At 39.0% G+C, this 17,177-nt stretch overlaps 2 protein-coding genes across 4 annotated transcripts in view; both read right to left on the bottom strand.

Annotated features, from left to right (window-relative positions):
• KIAA1024L (KIAA1024-like ortholog) overlaps window positions 1–1,307 on the bottom strand; it is a 9,239-nt gene extending 7,932 nt beyond the window's left edge. The window contains exon 1 of the mRNA XM_014954796.1: window positions 1,128–1,307. Coding sequence (XP_014810282.1) covers window positions 1,128–1,292 — 165 coding nt within the window. The 5' untranslated portion in view covers window positions 1,293–1,307. The remainder of the gene's footprint in view (window positions 1–1,127) is intronic.
• A 5,193-nt stretch (window positions 1,308–6,500) lies between these two features.
• Window positions 6,501–17,177, bottom strand: part of ADAMTS19 (ADAM metallopeptidase with thrombospondin type 1 motif 19) — a 144,449-nt gene continuing 133,772 nt past the window's right edge. For 2 of the 3 annotated variants that reach the window (XM_014954817.1, XM_014954816.1), the window contains exons 22-23: window positions 11,248–11,425; window positions 6,501–7,737 (exon numbers count right to left, since the gene is read on the bottom strand). In XM_014954817.1, the coding sequence (XP_014810303.1) occupies window positions 7,586–7,737; window positions 11,248–11,425 (330 nt within the window). In that variant the 3' untranslated portion in view covers window positions 6,501–7,585. The remainder of the gene's footprint in view (window positions 7,738–11,247; window positions 11,426–17,177) is intronic. The other variant, XM_014954818.1, reaches the window with a different exon arrangement.

Below are 17,177 nucleotides of genomic sequence, written 5' to 3' on the forward strand. Positions count from 1 at the left end.
GGATTTGGGGGGCTGATGGGGAGAAATGTCTGCAGGGGTTTGGGGAGCTGATGGGGAGAAACGTCTGAGAGGGGAGAAAGGCAAATGGAAGTAGTCGTGAGAGGATCATTCTCTTCCCCTCCCCCAGGGCTGACGGTTTGGTGGCTCTCACTTCTCACTCCCCTGGGGAATTGGAACCCCACCCTAAGGATCCTCAGGATGCAGACCTTTCTCCCCTTCCCCCCGCTTTCCCCCCCCTCCCCCCCGCCGGCTTCCCAACCCCTTCCCAACCAACTGCTTATATGTGTCTCCATCCCTTGACAAGAACCAGACCTTGGAGCTTTTGCTCATGTTAGGGGTGGGGAAAGGCGAGGGGGGCTCCCCAGACAACAGGAAAGGAGCACTGTGGAGCAGCAAGTGGGGCCCAGAGGGGTGTGAGCTGATGCAGCTGTACTGCTGCTGATCCAGACGTGAACTTCTCCTCCGCGGGCTCCAAGGCCTCTCCTAGGCAGTGCACATTTACGTCTCTTACCAAGAAACTGCTGCTACCTCTCTATAACATTCTGGAGTAATACAGCCAGTGTGTATTTGCACTTTCAACAGCTGTCTGTCAGGATAACAGAAGGCCAAAGCAGAATGAGAAAAACAAAGCAAAATAAAGAGGAAGCTACAGTGAACTATGTAGACATATATAATTTTGTGAAACACTAGCAAGAATATCTAATACTCTCTCTAATGTGCCTTTCCATTGAGTTTGAAGGATATGATATGGCTTTCAGATTTAAGTCTGGTTTGTTTTGTTTTTTAATTCAAAGAGGGCTCTCTAATTCTCCCCTTAAGTACAATTAATCAGTATTTGACATCAGTAGGCTTACTGGGAAATGCAATGAAAATGTTACAACAAGCAGTAGAAAGCCTAATGTGCTGATATAAAGTCCGCTGGACTGCCCTGAAGAGAGTGACTGTCCTCTTGGAGCCTGATCCTCACTGAAGTCACTGGGAAAACTTACAGGGATATTAATGGTGGAGATTCAGAGGTGCAAGAAGCTGGATCCACAGCTGAAGTCTGAGCCTCCTGTCACTTGTCTCCCGATCCCCAAAACAAGGTAGAAAAATTGGAAAAAATGTCAGCTTCTTTTACACCTTACCTGCAAATAGACCCTGTTGTGCCACCGCTGCACTCCAGGTAAAGCTGCTTCTGGGAGTTTTTCCAGGCTGGCTTGTAGAAAGGCAGAGTTTTTCACTAAAGACTTCACCTCCAGTTGCAGGAATTTATCAGGATGGTTGTTGTTTGGCAAAACAGAGAGGTCCATGTTTCTGTCCTGTAGCGTAATAACGAAAACAGCCCCAGCTTCTGCTTCCTGGCTGTGCACGCTCCTTCTATTATTAATGATGTGAAGAAGGATACGACAGTTTCCTGAAACTGTATCTGACCCCTGTTTGGTGTCAGGCTCACTTATACCATCTACCAATGATAAAAGATTGTTTAGAAGCGGCAGAGCAGACAGGACATGTTTCTGTAAGTGCCTAGCTTAAGGTTTTCAAGTTCAAGGTCTATTTTGATAGATACATATGTGCTTATTAAAGCTAACAGAGTACCAGTGAGTAGATGCATGAGACACTTAAATGCATACCAGCACTTCCTCAAGTGACCTGCCAAAAATGTCAAGCTTACAATACTTCAAAGCAAGCTTTTCCCCCAGAAAATTAGAAGCAGCTCCCAGTGCAAAGCAAGTCCTCCTTTTCTGTGGTGGTACTAAGAGGCTCCATTGTGCTGTGTGGGTCGGTACCATTTACCACAGTAGCTATGACATACACTTCTTTAGGTTCAAGGATTTCTTTCACAGTAAATTCTTCTTGACCCTGGGAAACACTAGATTGTTTCAAGTAATTGATAACAGAAGTTTTCAGGGAATTGAATCTGCTCCTGTTCAAGTGAATGGAAAACACTCCTACTGACTTGAATGGTGTAGTCAGTCCCTTTCATTATTTTATTTTGAGATTTGATATTTTCATCATAATTTTATAAATCTTAAGTTCTTTGACTTTCAGCTAATGGAATTCCTCTTTTGATCATGGCCATTACTTACAATCAGCAAAAGCAGTCTCCTCACTTTTATTTTAACCCTTTTTTCCAATCCTTTCTGTTTTTAGAAAGACATGTTTCATTTTTCATGACACTGCCACAGAGGACAGATTTTTGAAATTTCATTGTTTGAAACCCAGGTAAACTTATTTTTGGTAAATTAGTCCTGAGTATTAGGGCATCGTGAAAATTTAGCCCTATACTTAGATGGGAGAATCAGACCAATCTATTTCCCTTACAGAAGATTGCTGAAATTTAAAAATAAAATAAGACCAGCTAACTACTTTTTTAAAGTGTTACTAATGTGAGATCATAATGTAATAAATGCTTTGATATACATATGAGTTAAAACCCCTATTTACTTAGAAAAGTCACATTTTTCCTTGCATACATTTATTGGAAATTATTTTACAGCACATCTGTTAAAAATTATTAATCTGTGGCCTTTCAAGCAGATACTCAGAGTATTTGTGAGCAGCCACAAAAGAGACAGTAGTGACCATGTTTCTGAGTGGACACGCATGCTTCTGGGGAACCTGCTGCTACATTTGGAACTGTTTCTCCATAGTGTAATGAAGGCTTGAAAAACTAACACACCTTTTCCATGAAGCAGCTGTTTTGAGACTTATCATGGCATAGAATCACATAATTATAGAGTCAAGGAATCACAACATGGTTTAGGTTGGAAGGCTCCTTAAAGATCGAGTTCCAACCTCCCTGCCATGGGCAAAGACACCTTCTACCACATGTAGTCCCCTCTTTTTTTTCTGGGCAGAACTAAGGCAGCAACAATTACCGTTCCCAAATACCTGGGCGTATACAGCTATGCCTTCTTTCTTAAACATATATACCCTTTCCAGCATCTCTCTGAACACAGGATTCTTCTGCACTACTGTAGCATATGATGTGGTGTGCAGCTGTGAGAATTTACTTAACAGCCCTACTTTGTTTCATTAGCCATAAGAACATAAAATCCTACCCCATCCCAAAATAAAAGTCACACCGCCCCAAACCCAGGATCTATCGCTGTGTTTGGAAAAGGCAAGGGGAGATGCTGTTTAGGGAGACTGTGGATACCTGGGTACTTTCTGCAGTTCGTTCTCTTTTTACCCCCCCAGAAACCACACAAATTTTTGTGCTAGTGTCTCTTCCCAGGCCTTTTATTATCTTTGTACAGACTTATCCATGAATTTGTCTAATAGCATTTCAAATCTTCTGATACTACCCCCTCCAGAAGAACCGTTTATTGGCCCAAGAAGTTTATTGGCTCATGTCTTTCCTAGTCACTCAGTTTTATGAGTTTCTTGCCAAGTGAGGCAACAGTTGGTTGACCAGAAGAGCTTAATGTCACCTGCTTAACTGGAGATCTGTTGTTCACTCTCTTCCTTGTGCCATTGCTGCAAATGTTGAAAAAACTAAACCCAGCATGATTTCTTGGAGAACCATACTGCTGACTCTTCTCCATCCTGAAAGATGACCATTTTGCTTCCAATCCTTTAACTAGCTTTCAAGCCATAAAAATTGGTCCTGTAATCCTTTGTGAATGTAGTTTCTTTAACATGTTGTCATGTGGAACTTTGCCAGAGACTTCTGTGGCCTCCAGATCCTCTTTGATTAGGACACAGGTGAAACCATGCTGACTCTATCCCAACAGCCCATGCTTATCCAGGTGCTAAGGGATCTTATTCCTTTTTATCAGCTATTACAGCACCAGAAAAGGAACTCAAGACTACCAGTCTGTAGTTTAGAGGATGCCCTAAAGATCCCCTTTTCAACAGGCAGGAATTACAGTGCAATCTGCCAGTGCTCTGGCTTGCACACCATGGCAAGCAGTCCTGCAATTTTCCAATTGCGTTCTTGCAGGAATCTCATGTGACTGCCACCCCGTACCCATCAGCATCTAACATACCTATTTGGTCTTACATTCTTCTGTAGTTCCTTCAACTTGATCCAATCTCTCTGGCACCTCTGCTATAAGGAATGTGCAAGGTATGAAAACCCCTGCAAAATTTCAGATGGTAATAATTCACTAACTTCCCTTTCATAGTTCTATCATCCCTGAGTGTCCCTTTCACAGTTGTGTTATCAGATGGTCTGACTGACTCCTTAGCTGGCTTCCTGCTTTTCATGTATTTCAAGTCCCTTTTACTATTAGTTGGAGCATCTTTTTTACAGAGATCTTGAAATTGTTTCTGAGTGCTCTTCATTTTCTGTTTACTTTTTCTGGGTTGGTTTTTTTTTTGACCTGCTAGGCTTTAGGGCCTCCACTGGTCTCCTCATGCAGGGAAGATTTCAATTTTTAATATATTTTTGTAATAATCAAATAGCTGCTTCTCTGTCACTGAAGATGACAATAAAAACTGAATGGAAAGAAACCCCAAACAACCCAAAACCTAAACCACATCCTCCAGAATAAAGCAGGAAATCCCCTCCAGAATGAGTGACAACACATTTAAAGTTCAGGTATTCCTTTTCTTTAAGAAAGGTAAAAGAAGTGGTAACTGTTGTAACTTTTGGTCACTGCTACAGCTAGACAGCATGAACGTGGGAAGAAGTAAGCCCACTGTACACCAGCCCTTTGCACCACTTAAATTCCACTTAATCCAACAAAATAGAGTCTAAGGGGGATTTAATTAGCAGAGAGGCCTACTCTAGCCTGTGAGAGCTGGAGTCAATTTCACCTTTCCTTGTCAGCTGAACTTGACTGATTTGACATTCATTAGTTGAAAATTTTACATATTCATCAGGCTGGAAGGAAGATGTATTAAGGCAGAAGGACTGCTGCTGACAAAGAAAGACCACATTCAAGAAGGAAGTAAACTCGTGTGAGAATGTCTCTGATGGCAGAAGGCTACTGCTTCCCTCAACACCAGTGGGAAGTGCAGGCTGCTGTCCCCCGGGGCCATGGCAGAGCTCTGCAGGGCAGCTGCTCAAAAGGCCATTTTCTGACAAAACAGGAGTTTTGGTCTGTGCTGCTTCTCCGAATGGTGATGGAGTGTACTGAAGCAGTAAAATTAACTTGCTTTCAAATCCACGCAGAGAAGGAAGAAGAGTTTTTGCTGTGTAGACACAAAACTGCTTCAGAGTGGTTCACATGCATCTAATGAATGGTTTTGTGCTACAGATGCTGAAGGAATCCGAGCCAGAGCCATCAGCATTGTAACATCCTGATTTCACTCATTACATTTAAAAAGAACATCATTTTACTGCGAAACTTTCTATCCCTGGTTGCCATCCAAAAGTCTTTTCTTTTATGAGGTTGTACAAGGGTGACAGGAGGATGATTTCAGCACAAGTCACTCATCTGTTTTCAACAGATACAGGCAGAGTTAAAACATACTTCTCTGTTTTTAGGTAAATCCCACAGTCTTGCTAGTAGAATATACAGAGATATAAGAGCAAAAGCATTCAAAATCGTGCAGATGTTATTACTTGCTGAGAAGATTGCCCTCTGGCCCTTAGTCTGGAGACATCTTTCCTTTCCCTTCCCTTGATTTTTAGTTGTGATTCAAGTGAGTGCAGGAGTATTAGCAGGACTGGGTACTAAGTAAGTATGAAGAAAATTTAAAATAACGACTGTTCCTTTTGCCTGCCAACTACAATAATTCTGTTTGACTTTCAAATGTGTGTCTGTGACACTGAGGAGTTATGCCCAAGAGCAACTGAATTTTCTGTGCATTGAAACTTTCTAATTACACAAAATACAGTATCACATTCCATGATGTCAGAGTTATTTTTCTTTCCTTCTTACTTTTTAAAACCAGACGATACTTAATTTAAAATCATACATTAGCACATCATTAAAGTTGCAGTTTTTGAATGCCCAGAAGTAAGACGCCAAACCAAAGATTTTGACAGTACAGCTGTTTGAAAGCACATACGTTTATTTTAACAGGAGTTAAGAGTGGAGCTAAGTATTCTTCCTGAACAGAATCACAGTCCTGACTGGGAACCTCAGTTTATTAAACTGTGTGGGCATCTACATCACATCTATACACTAGACTCTTTGCAGACAATTAATAGGAAGAATTGCTCAAATAAAGGCAAAATTCCCTTTTTACTTTGAGTAGAAAACATGATGCCTTTCAGACTCATTTCTCTGGCCATCTTGCCTTCAGTGTTTGCTCTCCTGCGAATACTCAGAGCATGCCTAAAGGAAAATGGAGGTAGAGGACCCACCCCTCCCCTCTGGCAAAGTTCAGTGGCTAGAGAACTCACCTGAGATAAGTAACTTCTCCTCCACTGAATATTGCCCTGTTATACCCAACTTCCCATATATCAAAACTCACAGAGAGGCATGTCTGCTTGCAGCTGCAGAGAGATGCCTGAGTCAAGAGCAGGAGGTATTTGCTGCAGGCACTACTGTAGCTGTACCTGCTGCGGTGGATTCGGCTGCCAGACACAGATGCCCAAAACAGGAAAAACGCAAACGAAAGAAGCTTTACTTTTTATTGGAAATGTAAAAATCATGTGAATCATGTACAATATTTTCTCATAAGGAAAATTTTAGCTGTTTCATAACGTTTCACAAAACTGTAAAACATTTTATTTTTATAAAGACTTTTTCATAAAACAAAGATAAAAGTAAAGTAGTATTACAAAGCTATTTTCTAAATTGTCAACAGGGCACTGAAAATGTTTAAGAGATTAATTCATACAAGTGGCAGGAGGAAAGACTCTTCCATTTGTAAATCTGCAAGAGGACACACAAAGGTATAGAGGGGCATGGGGGTTTTGTTTCAAAATGTTTAAAATCAAGTGACATGTTAAAACAGTACAGACGTGGATTCATAGGATGGTACAAGTTCTAGGACTGCATTTCTCTACACTACCTCAAACAGTGCAACAGTGATTCAGTGTAAATCTCTACAGTGTTTCATTGATTCAATACTTGCGTTCAAGTATGTGTCCATGAGAATGATCAAAATCCCTACTTAGCTATTTTAATTTTCTTGTTTACAATATAAATTACAGTAGATTATCCCCTTCAGTATGTTTCTAAATAAAATGAACTGATTTCACAATACATTCTGTAATAACCTGTTCAATAATGTTAGCTTACTCACCTCAACATCTGTTGCAAGATACACAAGATCATTCTGACTCTGAATGCCAAATATATAATAAAATTAAAAAGGGCTTTATTTCCATATACAACAAAACTATTCAGCTAACTTAAAATAAATTCAAGATAACATGACATTTTTTGGCAACAGAGTGACGACCCTACTGAAAATAAACATTTAAAATACTAGTTACTATATTTTAAAAATTCTGATAAATGTATCCAAAATTGTTCATATAAAAATTAATTATGAAAATGTCAGAGGATAAAACAAGTTGGCGGTCTAACACAAACAACTAAGGATGTCTGGCAGGCAAAAATAAATTAATTTGATTAAATTATATGTAATCTGATAATATTTGGTCTGAAGAAGCGTGCGTGTGTGTGTGTACGTGTGTGTGTATTTATAAATAATAAAATCGCAAAGAGCTGAGAGCCAGCCAGCCTGACAGAGGTCAACTCTTTTGTTGCATTTTTTGCGCATAAAAGTCCCTGCACGTCTCACAGCACCGCTGATACCACCTCATGTCTTGACAGAGGTTCTTCTCTCTTATCACCCTGCAGTACACAGGCCACTGGTCTCCCAGGCACTTGAACGTTAAAGCAGCTGTGAAACAACAGCAACAAGATCAAATAAACATTACTGTTACATTTATTAATGACGAATCAGTAAGCAACGGTGACAAGGACACCAGCAGTGTTATCTGGGGAAGGGAAAGGAGAATAGATCACAGAACCATAGAATGGTTTGGGTTGGAAGTGAGATTAAAGATCATCTAGTTCCAACCCCCCTGCCACGGGCAGGGACACCTCCCACCAGAACAGGTTGCTCAAAGCCCCATCCAGCCTGGCCTTGAACACTTCCAGGGATGGAGCATCCACAACTTCTCTGGGCAACCTGTTCCAGTGTCTCACCACCCTCACAGTAAAGAATGGCTTCCTAATATCTAAGCTAAATCCAACCATCTTTCAATTTAAAACCATTACCCCTCATCCTATCACTGCACTCTCTGGTAAAGAGTCCCTCCCCATCTTTCCTGTAGGACCTTTCAGGTACTGGAAGGCTGCTATAAGGTCTCCCTGGAGCCTTCTCTTCTCCAGGATGAACAACCCCAACTCTCTGAGCCTGTCCTCACAGGAGAGGTGCTCCAGCCCTCCATAGATACTCAACAAAAGAAAGACAAGAATAAATCTCCTCAGTATTTTTAACATTAAAATTTTCAAGACCAACTTAATATGTAGATTGGATGAAGTTACATTGAAACTGACTGGTTTCACGTCGTGCAGCTGTCTCCTCATGAGAGAGTGAAGCCCATCTTTCTGCCCTACACAGAGGCGAGCTGGGTCTGGGGCCAGGGCTACGCAGGAGCTGCAGAGCCAGCTCCAGCAAAGCCACACGAAGCAGCAGCTCCAGCTGAAACACCCCTCAGCCTGAGACGGAAGTTGCCACAGGAAAAACAGGAAGCCTCATCTTCAATAATACCAGAATGGCGTTCTCAATGACACCTGTAAGGGTTTTGGGTTTGTTTTTTTTTTTTCCAAAGGCAGGTAGGGAAATTTAGGGATTAAGGCATGGAGACTGCTGCTGGTTTTCTGATTCAGCTTTTGCTCAAGAAATCAAGCTTTCTGCTGTGTTGTCAATTAATGGAAATTGAACAAAACTACATGATGTCTTACATCATCTTTCTTTGTAAATGAAATAATCTACTAGACCTATAGTTTTGTCTGGCTTCTTCTTTCAAAGAAACAGAAATATATTGTCTTGCTCTTACAAGGTTTGAGGACAGATAGCAAGACCCATGGTACATTTTGTAATGTAAATCTATTTTATCTAGAAAAATTACACTTACAGTATGGAATCAATAACAGTTGATATATTGGCAAATATACTTGTCCAGGCCCAACTACTGCATTTTATGCTTCTCAAATGCACAAATACTGTGCATTTCTTGCATTTCTGAACATTTTCTCTCGCCTCTGAGTACATTCAAATGTGTGTGTTGTTTTTTTTAAATTGTCTTCCAACACATTGGTCTGACTGCATCACCCTCCTTTTAATCACACCACTGGGTCTTCCCTACTCCATGTCGAAGTCAAGCTATTAATCCTTACCTTCACGTCTTTCATATCTTTTCTTCACCCAGTTATTCAGGTTGTTCTATCAGTAGTCTGTTGCTGCTTTCTAACTGTGGGAATCCCTGACTATCAAATTATTTCTCAGTAACATTCTAAAATTACAAGGACATCTCACTAGCCTGAAAAGCCACTGTTTGATTTACATCTTCTCACAGTTGTTATAACTATTTGGTTCTCTCTAGCAGTCATAAACATTCAGAAGCCTGACTTCTGTTGTATGCCTGCTGTATAAAACAGGCATATTTTTCATGTGCGTTGTCTTTTTTCTTGCGAAGCCATCTGTTAATCCACCCATCTGTTTTGCTTACAAAATTCTCTTACAGTGCTTATCATAGAAGGATGCTGGTACCAAATTTGGGTTTTTTGCACATTCACTTATTCAAGCTGTAGCGCATACATGGAATTAACATGGGAAAACAGTAAAAAGAGGGCACAAGAAACAGACATCATCCTGAAATCATCATAAACGCTGAACTGAAAGAAACAGTCAATCTCAGATGATCAGAGTCACTCCCCTTTTTTAATAGAAGGGAAAGAGAAACTGAGTGCATACTTATAGAAGAGTAGAGATGGTGCAATCCACATGACTTTTACTTGTTGTACCCCCAAATCCAGGGGGTACAGGGGGTACCCAGGAATCCAGGGTACAGGTATCCAGGGATTCCTGCATAATAGGAATAGAACTGGAGTCCAAAATGATCAATATATTCAAGAGAAACATTGCATTATGTATTTTGGAAATGTTTATGTTTCTACTGGATTGTATTCCAACTCTGGCTGGATGAGATTCACCTGTAGATTACAAACAACAGTGCTACATAATCCATTCCATGAGGACAACATAGCCCAATCCTTTTTTGTGCACTTCACATTAAGTCAAATTTTAACGAATCTGACACTGTATTTTTTCTGTGAAACTGTGATTGACTTTATTCTGTGACACAAAGCTGCTTATACCTCACCAGAAGGAGTGAGTCAGTGAAGGAGTGATGGCCTCTTGCTTCTGAGAGATCACTTGAACAAAGAAAGATAAAAGTACAAAGGGCAATCTTACAACAATGAAATAGCAGAGGAGAGGGCCATAAGCAACAGCTGCCATCTCATCCAGCAAACTGATACACAGGAATGTTTAAGGGTTAAGAACTTCAAAGAGAAATAGCTGTCACTGACTTAAAGGAAGGATTGCATACAACCTGAAAAGTTGGATTTGCTTTCCATGCAGGAGTAATCTATTTGACAGGAGGGTTTATCTTAACAAGGGCTCTGGAAAATCATCTGGGAAGGGTAATGCTGTCTTACAGCAAGCCTAAGAAGCAGATGAACAATTTGGGCAGCTAATGGTAAGACCATCGTCAACAACCCACTAGGCATTAACAATTAACAGAATTAACAGTTCTGTAGTTATACAGTAACATAATGTCTGTAAGACCAATAGAGAACTGAGTTCCTCCAGGAAGAGCAGATCTTTTCATGTTAGTAATTTTCTTTCACAAGTCCTAATCCATCAGGCATAGGCTGTAGACATTTAAACTAAAGACAAGTGGAAAGAGCTGTTTGTATTTGAAGAACAAATAAGGGCTTCCTTGATCTCACAAATATAATGAGAACACAGCTTGCAGAGCTTTTAAAGAGAAAACAAGATATTTGCTTACTTTAGAAAGGTCTGATGAGTGGACAAATATATATAAACATATATAATATGTTTATAATGTCTCCAATATATAGAAATATGTTTTCATCTCAGATGTTTTATGTCCATGTATCATACAGTTCCATAATATGGTCCTTCCGTGGATAACAAAACCCTTCACCATTCTGACGTATGGTCTCTAACGTACACACTGGAAAACTGAGGCAGAGACATGAGTCTCCATACAGAATTTACATTTCCTCAGTCCTAGCCCTCTGTTTTAAACTGGGATCATCATTACCCGATGGAGAGAAAGCACTAACGAGAGATTTCCACATTTTGACTGCTTACCTAACCTGGGTGATGTTATGGTGTTGACATTAATTTTCTCATTGCAGGCGTGGAGATGACAGGGTCTGTAGGCTGCAGGCTTTTCTGAGGAAAAGCATTCATTGCCGTGCCTTCCCGTGATCTTGTGCATGCACTGGATGACTCGGGACTGCATCCCTTTGCCACAGGTGACAGAGCACTGGAACACACAGAAGACACACATTCATTGGAAAGGTATTTTTGCCTGTAAACATGAAGGTGAAATGCCTGTTCAGGTGAAGTCAGTGGCTGCTCCTTCAGTTGTCACCACTCCAAGATTTTTGGTTTCCGTTCCGTTTGCTAAATGAAAATCAATTAAAAAAGCACAAATAAATTGACAGCATTTATTGAAGGACCGATTCCAGCACTGTCAAGGTCCATTTCATAGAGCCTGTGATGAAACTGAAATGCAGCAATGTCCTAAAGCAAGCAGGGGCTGTTCTCCTCTATCTGTATCCTAATTTACTCTTATTTGAGATGACGGTGATGAAAAAAAAAGAAAACGCTCACAGACACTGACAGAGATAAGCATTTTTAATTAAGCCATTACTCCTGCCAGTGCAGAAGTGCTCTTTCTACTCAGCAGTGTGTGTCTCTTGTCTTTGTACCACTTCATGTTTTCACGTGTCCCACGAATGAAACATACAACATGAGACATGCTGCCTGGCCTGTAATCAACCTTCCCATCTTGTTGCCACAGAGAATGAGGTCAGAAAATAAAACAGCTGAGCAGTGTAACGATGGTAACATTCTACTTCTATCATAGTAACGTACTAGAATGAAAACCTGGGCAGTGCTGTAAAGATGCATACAAAGCCTACTGCGAACCAACAAGATACATTCTTTCTTCTTTGCTGACTTTTTTTGAACAAAATTTTAACAGGGCATGAATTATTTTTGCATCCACTGACATATCCTCTATTGCTTTAACTACAGATTCATTCAAAAAATTATATATTGCAATTTGCTCCTACCTGCTAATGATTTTGACTCAAGTACCCACAAATTTCATTAAGTTTTGGGGAAATTTACTATAAAGGACATACTCAAGTATTAATTTCTTGCAATGAATGTTACATGCACTGGCTGAAAATTTACGCCACTACCATCCACATAATCCCGAAAATACTTTTGTCCTACAAAATATTAATTATGTAAACATTCAGAACACATTTCCTCAGGAAGATTCAAGAAGCAGCTGAAAAAATGGTGAAATGAGAAAGACAAGGAGAGTGTGCTATAACAAAAGAGATTTCCCAAACAGCCTGTCTCAAGATGGAGATGAAGAAGTATAGTCTTCTGCAAAGCAAGAATAAATTTTGAGTGTAGGAAACAACACTAAGTGTTTTTTTTTTAACCTATGTGTTTTTGGGTGACATTTTAAACACTATTAGCTGGAGGAAGGACTTACACATGTGAAATGGGAAACAGAAGGTTTGCACCCAAATACGTAAATTAACAGGGGTAAGACTCATGTCTCTCTTGGACTCATGAGACTGCAAGAGAGGAACAAGAGATTAGGATATACACTGGAAGGGTGTTTTCATAAGGACTAAACAAGATTCAAAGCACACTTCACCCTGTAACACATGAAATCAAACACTGGCATTATATAAAGGCAGCAAGTGAACTTGATTTTACTTCTATTCTCAGTGATGTACATCAGGAATAACTCCATAAAGTCAATAAAGAACTCTAATTTCTTGCAAAGTTTATCAGATACAGTGTGTGTGAGCCAAGGAATGACAAGACATTCAATTATACATAAATAACAGCAACCACAGCTTAAAATATGAACCAATATACTGTTTACAGGTGTGAATCCAGCTAGTACTGAAGTCTCTTCAAAGTAGAAGTCTGTGATCAACTCTGAATTTTGTATACTGCTTTCAGATTGCATGAGAAAAAGCCTCTCAATGGAATTACTTTTCCTGTATTCTCTGCCTTTTTCCTGTGCAGCTAAACATAATCTGGCTTCTTATAATGGCCAACATTATGTACATGGTAAACATGTATAATCACACATGTACATATTCAAATTTAATCACCAACATCAGCCAGAACATCAATCTTAATCTTGCAAAAATTCCAGCTGCTTCTTGGATTCCTCTCTCTATAATTTCAAAGAGATTTATCTTTGGAATACTTTAATGGAATAGCAAATGAGACAATGGAATAGCAAATAAAAAAAAAAACAAACCCACACAGCAACACAAAAATCTGCAAAACCTGAGAATGAAGGAAAGATGAAGGTAAATACAATGAAGAAAATATGATGAAGGGAATAAAATGAAGATAATCTTTGAAGATCATCACAACAATCCTTATTTAGATTATTTTGCATGCAGTATTGTATTTTTTTCCCTTCAGTACGACACTTGCATGTTTATTAGTCAAAGTTAAGAGTATGTGAGACCTTGTAATACATATGTATCTTTTATCAGTTACAGAGAAGGAGGACAGGACAGGCAGGAGGTACATAAGATACCCTAAAAACAATTTATCTGCCCTTAAACTTTGGTTTTCCTAAAACACGTAGGTGCCACGGAGCTACCTGGAGCATTGGGAAGGAGAATGGGATTTGAAAACACTGGACTTCTGCTGACAAAAAATGGGCTTCAGTGGTGCATAATGCATAACAATTCAGGTATGCGGGTGCCTTTGTGGAGATCACTCTGGCAGCAGTCACCTCTTCTCTATGTGAAATGAGCTCTGCCCTGGAAGCCTCTTGTGCCTGCAACTGAGACAAGGCACAACACGTGGAGAGGTGTCTCTCTCGCGCCCAGTCGTTGTTTAGGCCCTGAGTTTCTAGGCAGAATTTGGAAAGATTTTTGGCTTTAAAATCTTAATTGGTGAGCTAACATCCATTTAATGACTGAGCTTTTGTGAGATACTTCAAAGAGCTTTATGAAACATTACAATGCAGTTTTCTGGCCAAAGATGTATATACCTTGCAAACAATTTTAATTTTGCATGACCTATTTATTAACATCCCAACTTTAGAGAAAGAAACCAACACTAAAGAATGATAAAATAAAATGCCTCAGCTAATATAGGGAATACGTGGCAAAGCAGGAAATAAAGTATGAAATTTGCCTTCTGTTTTATCTTCTTTTTTTTTCACATAAATGTACTAATTTTAATCTTTGCAGCTATTCTTATCTTATAAAATTTTTATAAAGTCTTGAAAGATGTTTGGGGAAAGCTGTGAAGAGGCAGGGCTGCCACATTGATTTGCAATCCAAAACTTTCAAAGCCAGCCTGATCAGTTTACAAGTAAAGAGAGTTTTTTCCAGACCACTAGTGTTTTAAAATCAAGCAGGGATCTGATTGTCAAGCTGTGCTCTTCTCTGTTCACACATTATCAGCAGCAGTGGTGTCTGACTTCAGAATTAAGAATTCTACTGTTTGGAGGCCAGAACAAAATAGTATCACTTAACCATATCTATATTATCTCACACTCAAAGCAGTATGAAATAGGGTATCTATTAGCAAAATTTACATGGAGCAGATCCACACAAGGCAAAAGAACTGTTTTTAGTAATTTTAAAAGCACTTGTGTAAATGAAAAATTTTACACAACCCACCGTATTTGCACAAAATTAGAGAAAACATACTTCAAATATTGTCTTGAGTAGTACATTTGCTAGCTACACAGGCAAATACTGAGATTTCTGTTTGCCTTCATAAAGTGATCTTAAACTTGAATTTGTGCTGCATACACACCAGACAACTGCTAGTGTAATTGAGAGCAGCCACTGAATACTGGAGGATAAAAGGCATCCATGATATTTTTCTTTTTCACTCTGCAAACGTATGGAGTTGGTCCATTCTCTTTAGGAGACACCTCTACTTCTGCAAACCAGCTAGAGGCCACTCAGAACAACAGCTCTGACCCTCCTTTCGATAGTCCTTTTACTGCATATGCATGCATATATTCTAGCTGAAGCAGACTCTTCCAAAACTGTCTCCTAAGCTTGCTTCACTTTTTGGATTTCTCTTACTGAAAATATTCAACCTGAGGCAAATACCTCTCACTGGATCTGCAGGTGCCGCATTTTAGGTAGCACTTGTGGTATGTAGCTAAAGCTGAATAGCTTCTGTATAATTCTGGAGGTTCTGTGTTTAAAACTGTAAGAAAAATTTCAACTTACAGGAACCAAAAAATATGTTTTTAAGCAGTGAATTTAATCAGAAAGCAATCTATGTGTCAACACTGCTTGTATATTCCATGATTTAAAATATAAATATATATAATAGTATAAAGCTATGTAGATAAAATTTACAGAAAATGCCCACTTCAAACCAATCTGTAGAAATTTGTATTAATTCAGCAGATTTCGGATTAATTTCAACCCATAGTTTTTATTACTAGTGAATGCAGAATACTTTTCTATAGGTCTTCTTCCCACCCCCTCCACCTTCCAAATGTCACTCTTGCACATGCTTTTCTTTACTTTTCTGGTGGTTAATTATATTTTACTTCTAACTGTTCAGATGACCTACACTTTAAGGCCATGTAGCTGATTAGCAAAAATCCCCGTAGGACAACTGTGTTTGTAAGTTTAGACTAAATGTTCTAATATGTAGCCAGAGGTTTTTTATGTGGCTGTTAATCTGTGCATTTTGGACACAGTCCTAAAGGTACTGTAAAACCGTTCAAGCAGCAAGACATGTAAAACATTCCTGTTAAAGATTAAAAAAAATTCCTGGATAAATATAGTTAACAGCTTTTTTTTTAAAAAAGTTTTTCTTTCTTTCAAATAAAATCTACCCACTCTGTTTGAATTTTGTCCTACTTTTGAACTTCTTTTAGACACAATTTCAAGGACAGAATCTTAGGCGTTAAATATAACAATCCTTACACTTGGCATGCACACCCGTTACCCAAGATTCCTTCTTTCTATTCCCTGCCAAAGATATATATTCTGGAGAGAATACATATTCCCAAGGCCAACAGCTGAGGAAGGTGCTGTAATGCCTTAGCTGCTTCCAGCTGGCCTTCATAAGAAGTAGGAATTCCTAAATTAAGGGAAAAATTGTCACTGGCAGACAGTAACGGTCAAAATGCATCTTTCTGCCAACACAACAGGCAATCACTGCAGAGGCTGATACAATCCACAATGAAAAACCCAATCTGTGACAATATTAACAGAATTGACTTGGACAATTTATTTTCAGGAATAAACTGATTGTTCAATAAAAGGTTTTTACAAGTCTAAGTAGCATTCTAAGTGGAGAGCGATGTGCTCATAAGGAAACTCAGTGATGAGTTCCATTGGAAATTATTAGCAGAGCATTCCTAATCATTTATGTATAGGTTCATCAGTTCCAGCATTTAAGCGATTTCAACCTTTTCATAAAGTGAGTGTAAAACAAGGATATCAAGCAATCAGACTTTAGCAACAGGATTCATATTTGCTTACATGCTTGCAGTCTTTTAATGAATGATGCATTTTTATGAAGTTTGCTTTTGAAGGCAGGGAGTAGATAAAAGTGGTGCATTTATTTTCAACAAAGATTTTATACTGAGTTTAGTAACATTCTTAAAGATTAATAAATAAAACAAATAATCTGCAGTTTATTTAAGCACCTTTTTTTTTTAAAAAAAAAATAAAAGCATTTGTGAACAGTGTAACTAATACAAAAAGAGGCAGTAATGGAGCAAACATAAGATGGAGTCTGAGTTCTCCCATGCATCATTTCCAGGAAGGTCTTTCTGCCTCTCTCATTTCTGACACACCCAACACCTCAGTATGTGAATGCCAAATTTAAAATTCAGAACTTGTGCTAAGTTTAGCTGAAAAAAAATTTGCTGTCGGTCTCTCCTAAGTTTAGCATGTTTGAGCTGTCCTTATTAATTTTATTTTGCTCTTCTCCTTTTTATTTTTCTTCTGCTCCCCCTATCTTCC

This window comes from Calidris pugnax, unplaced genomic scaffold (genome assembly GCF_001431845.1).
Source record: "Calidris pugnax isolate Ruff unplaced genomic scaffold, ASM143184v1 scaffold157, whole genome shotgun sequence".
Taxonomy (NCBI): domain Eukaryota; kingdom Metazoa; phylum Chordata; class Aves; order Charadriiformes; family Scolopacidae; genus Calidris; species Calidris pugnax.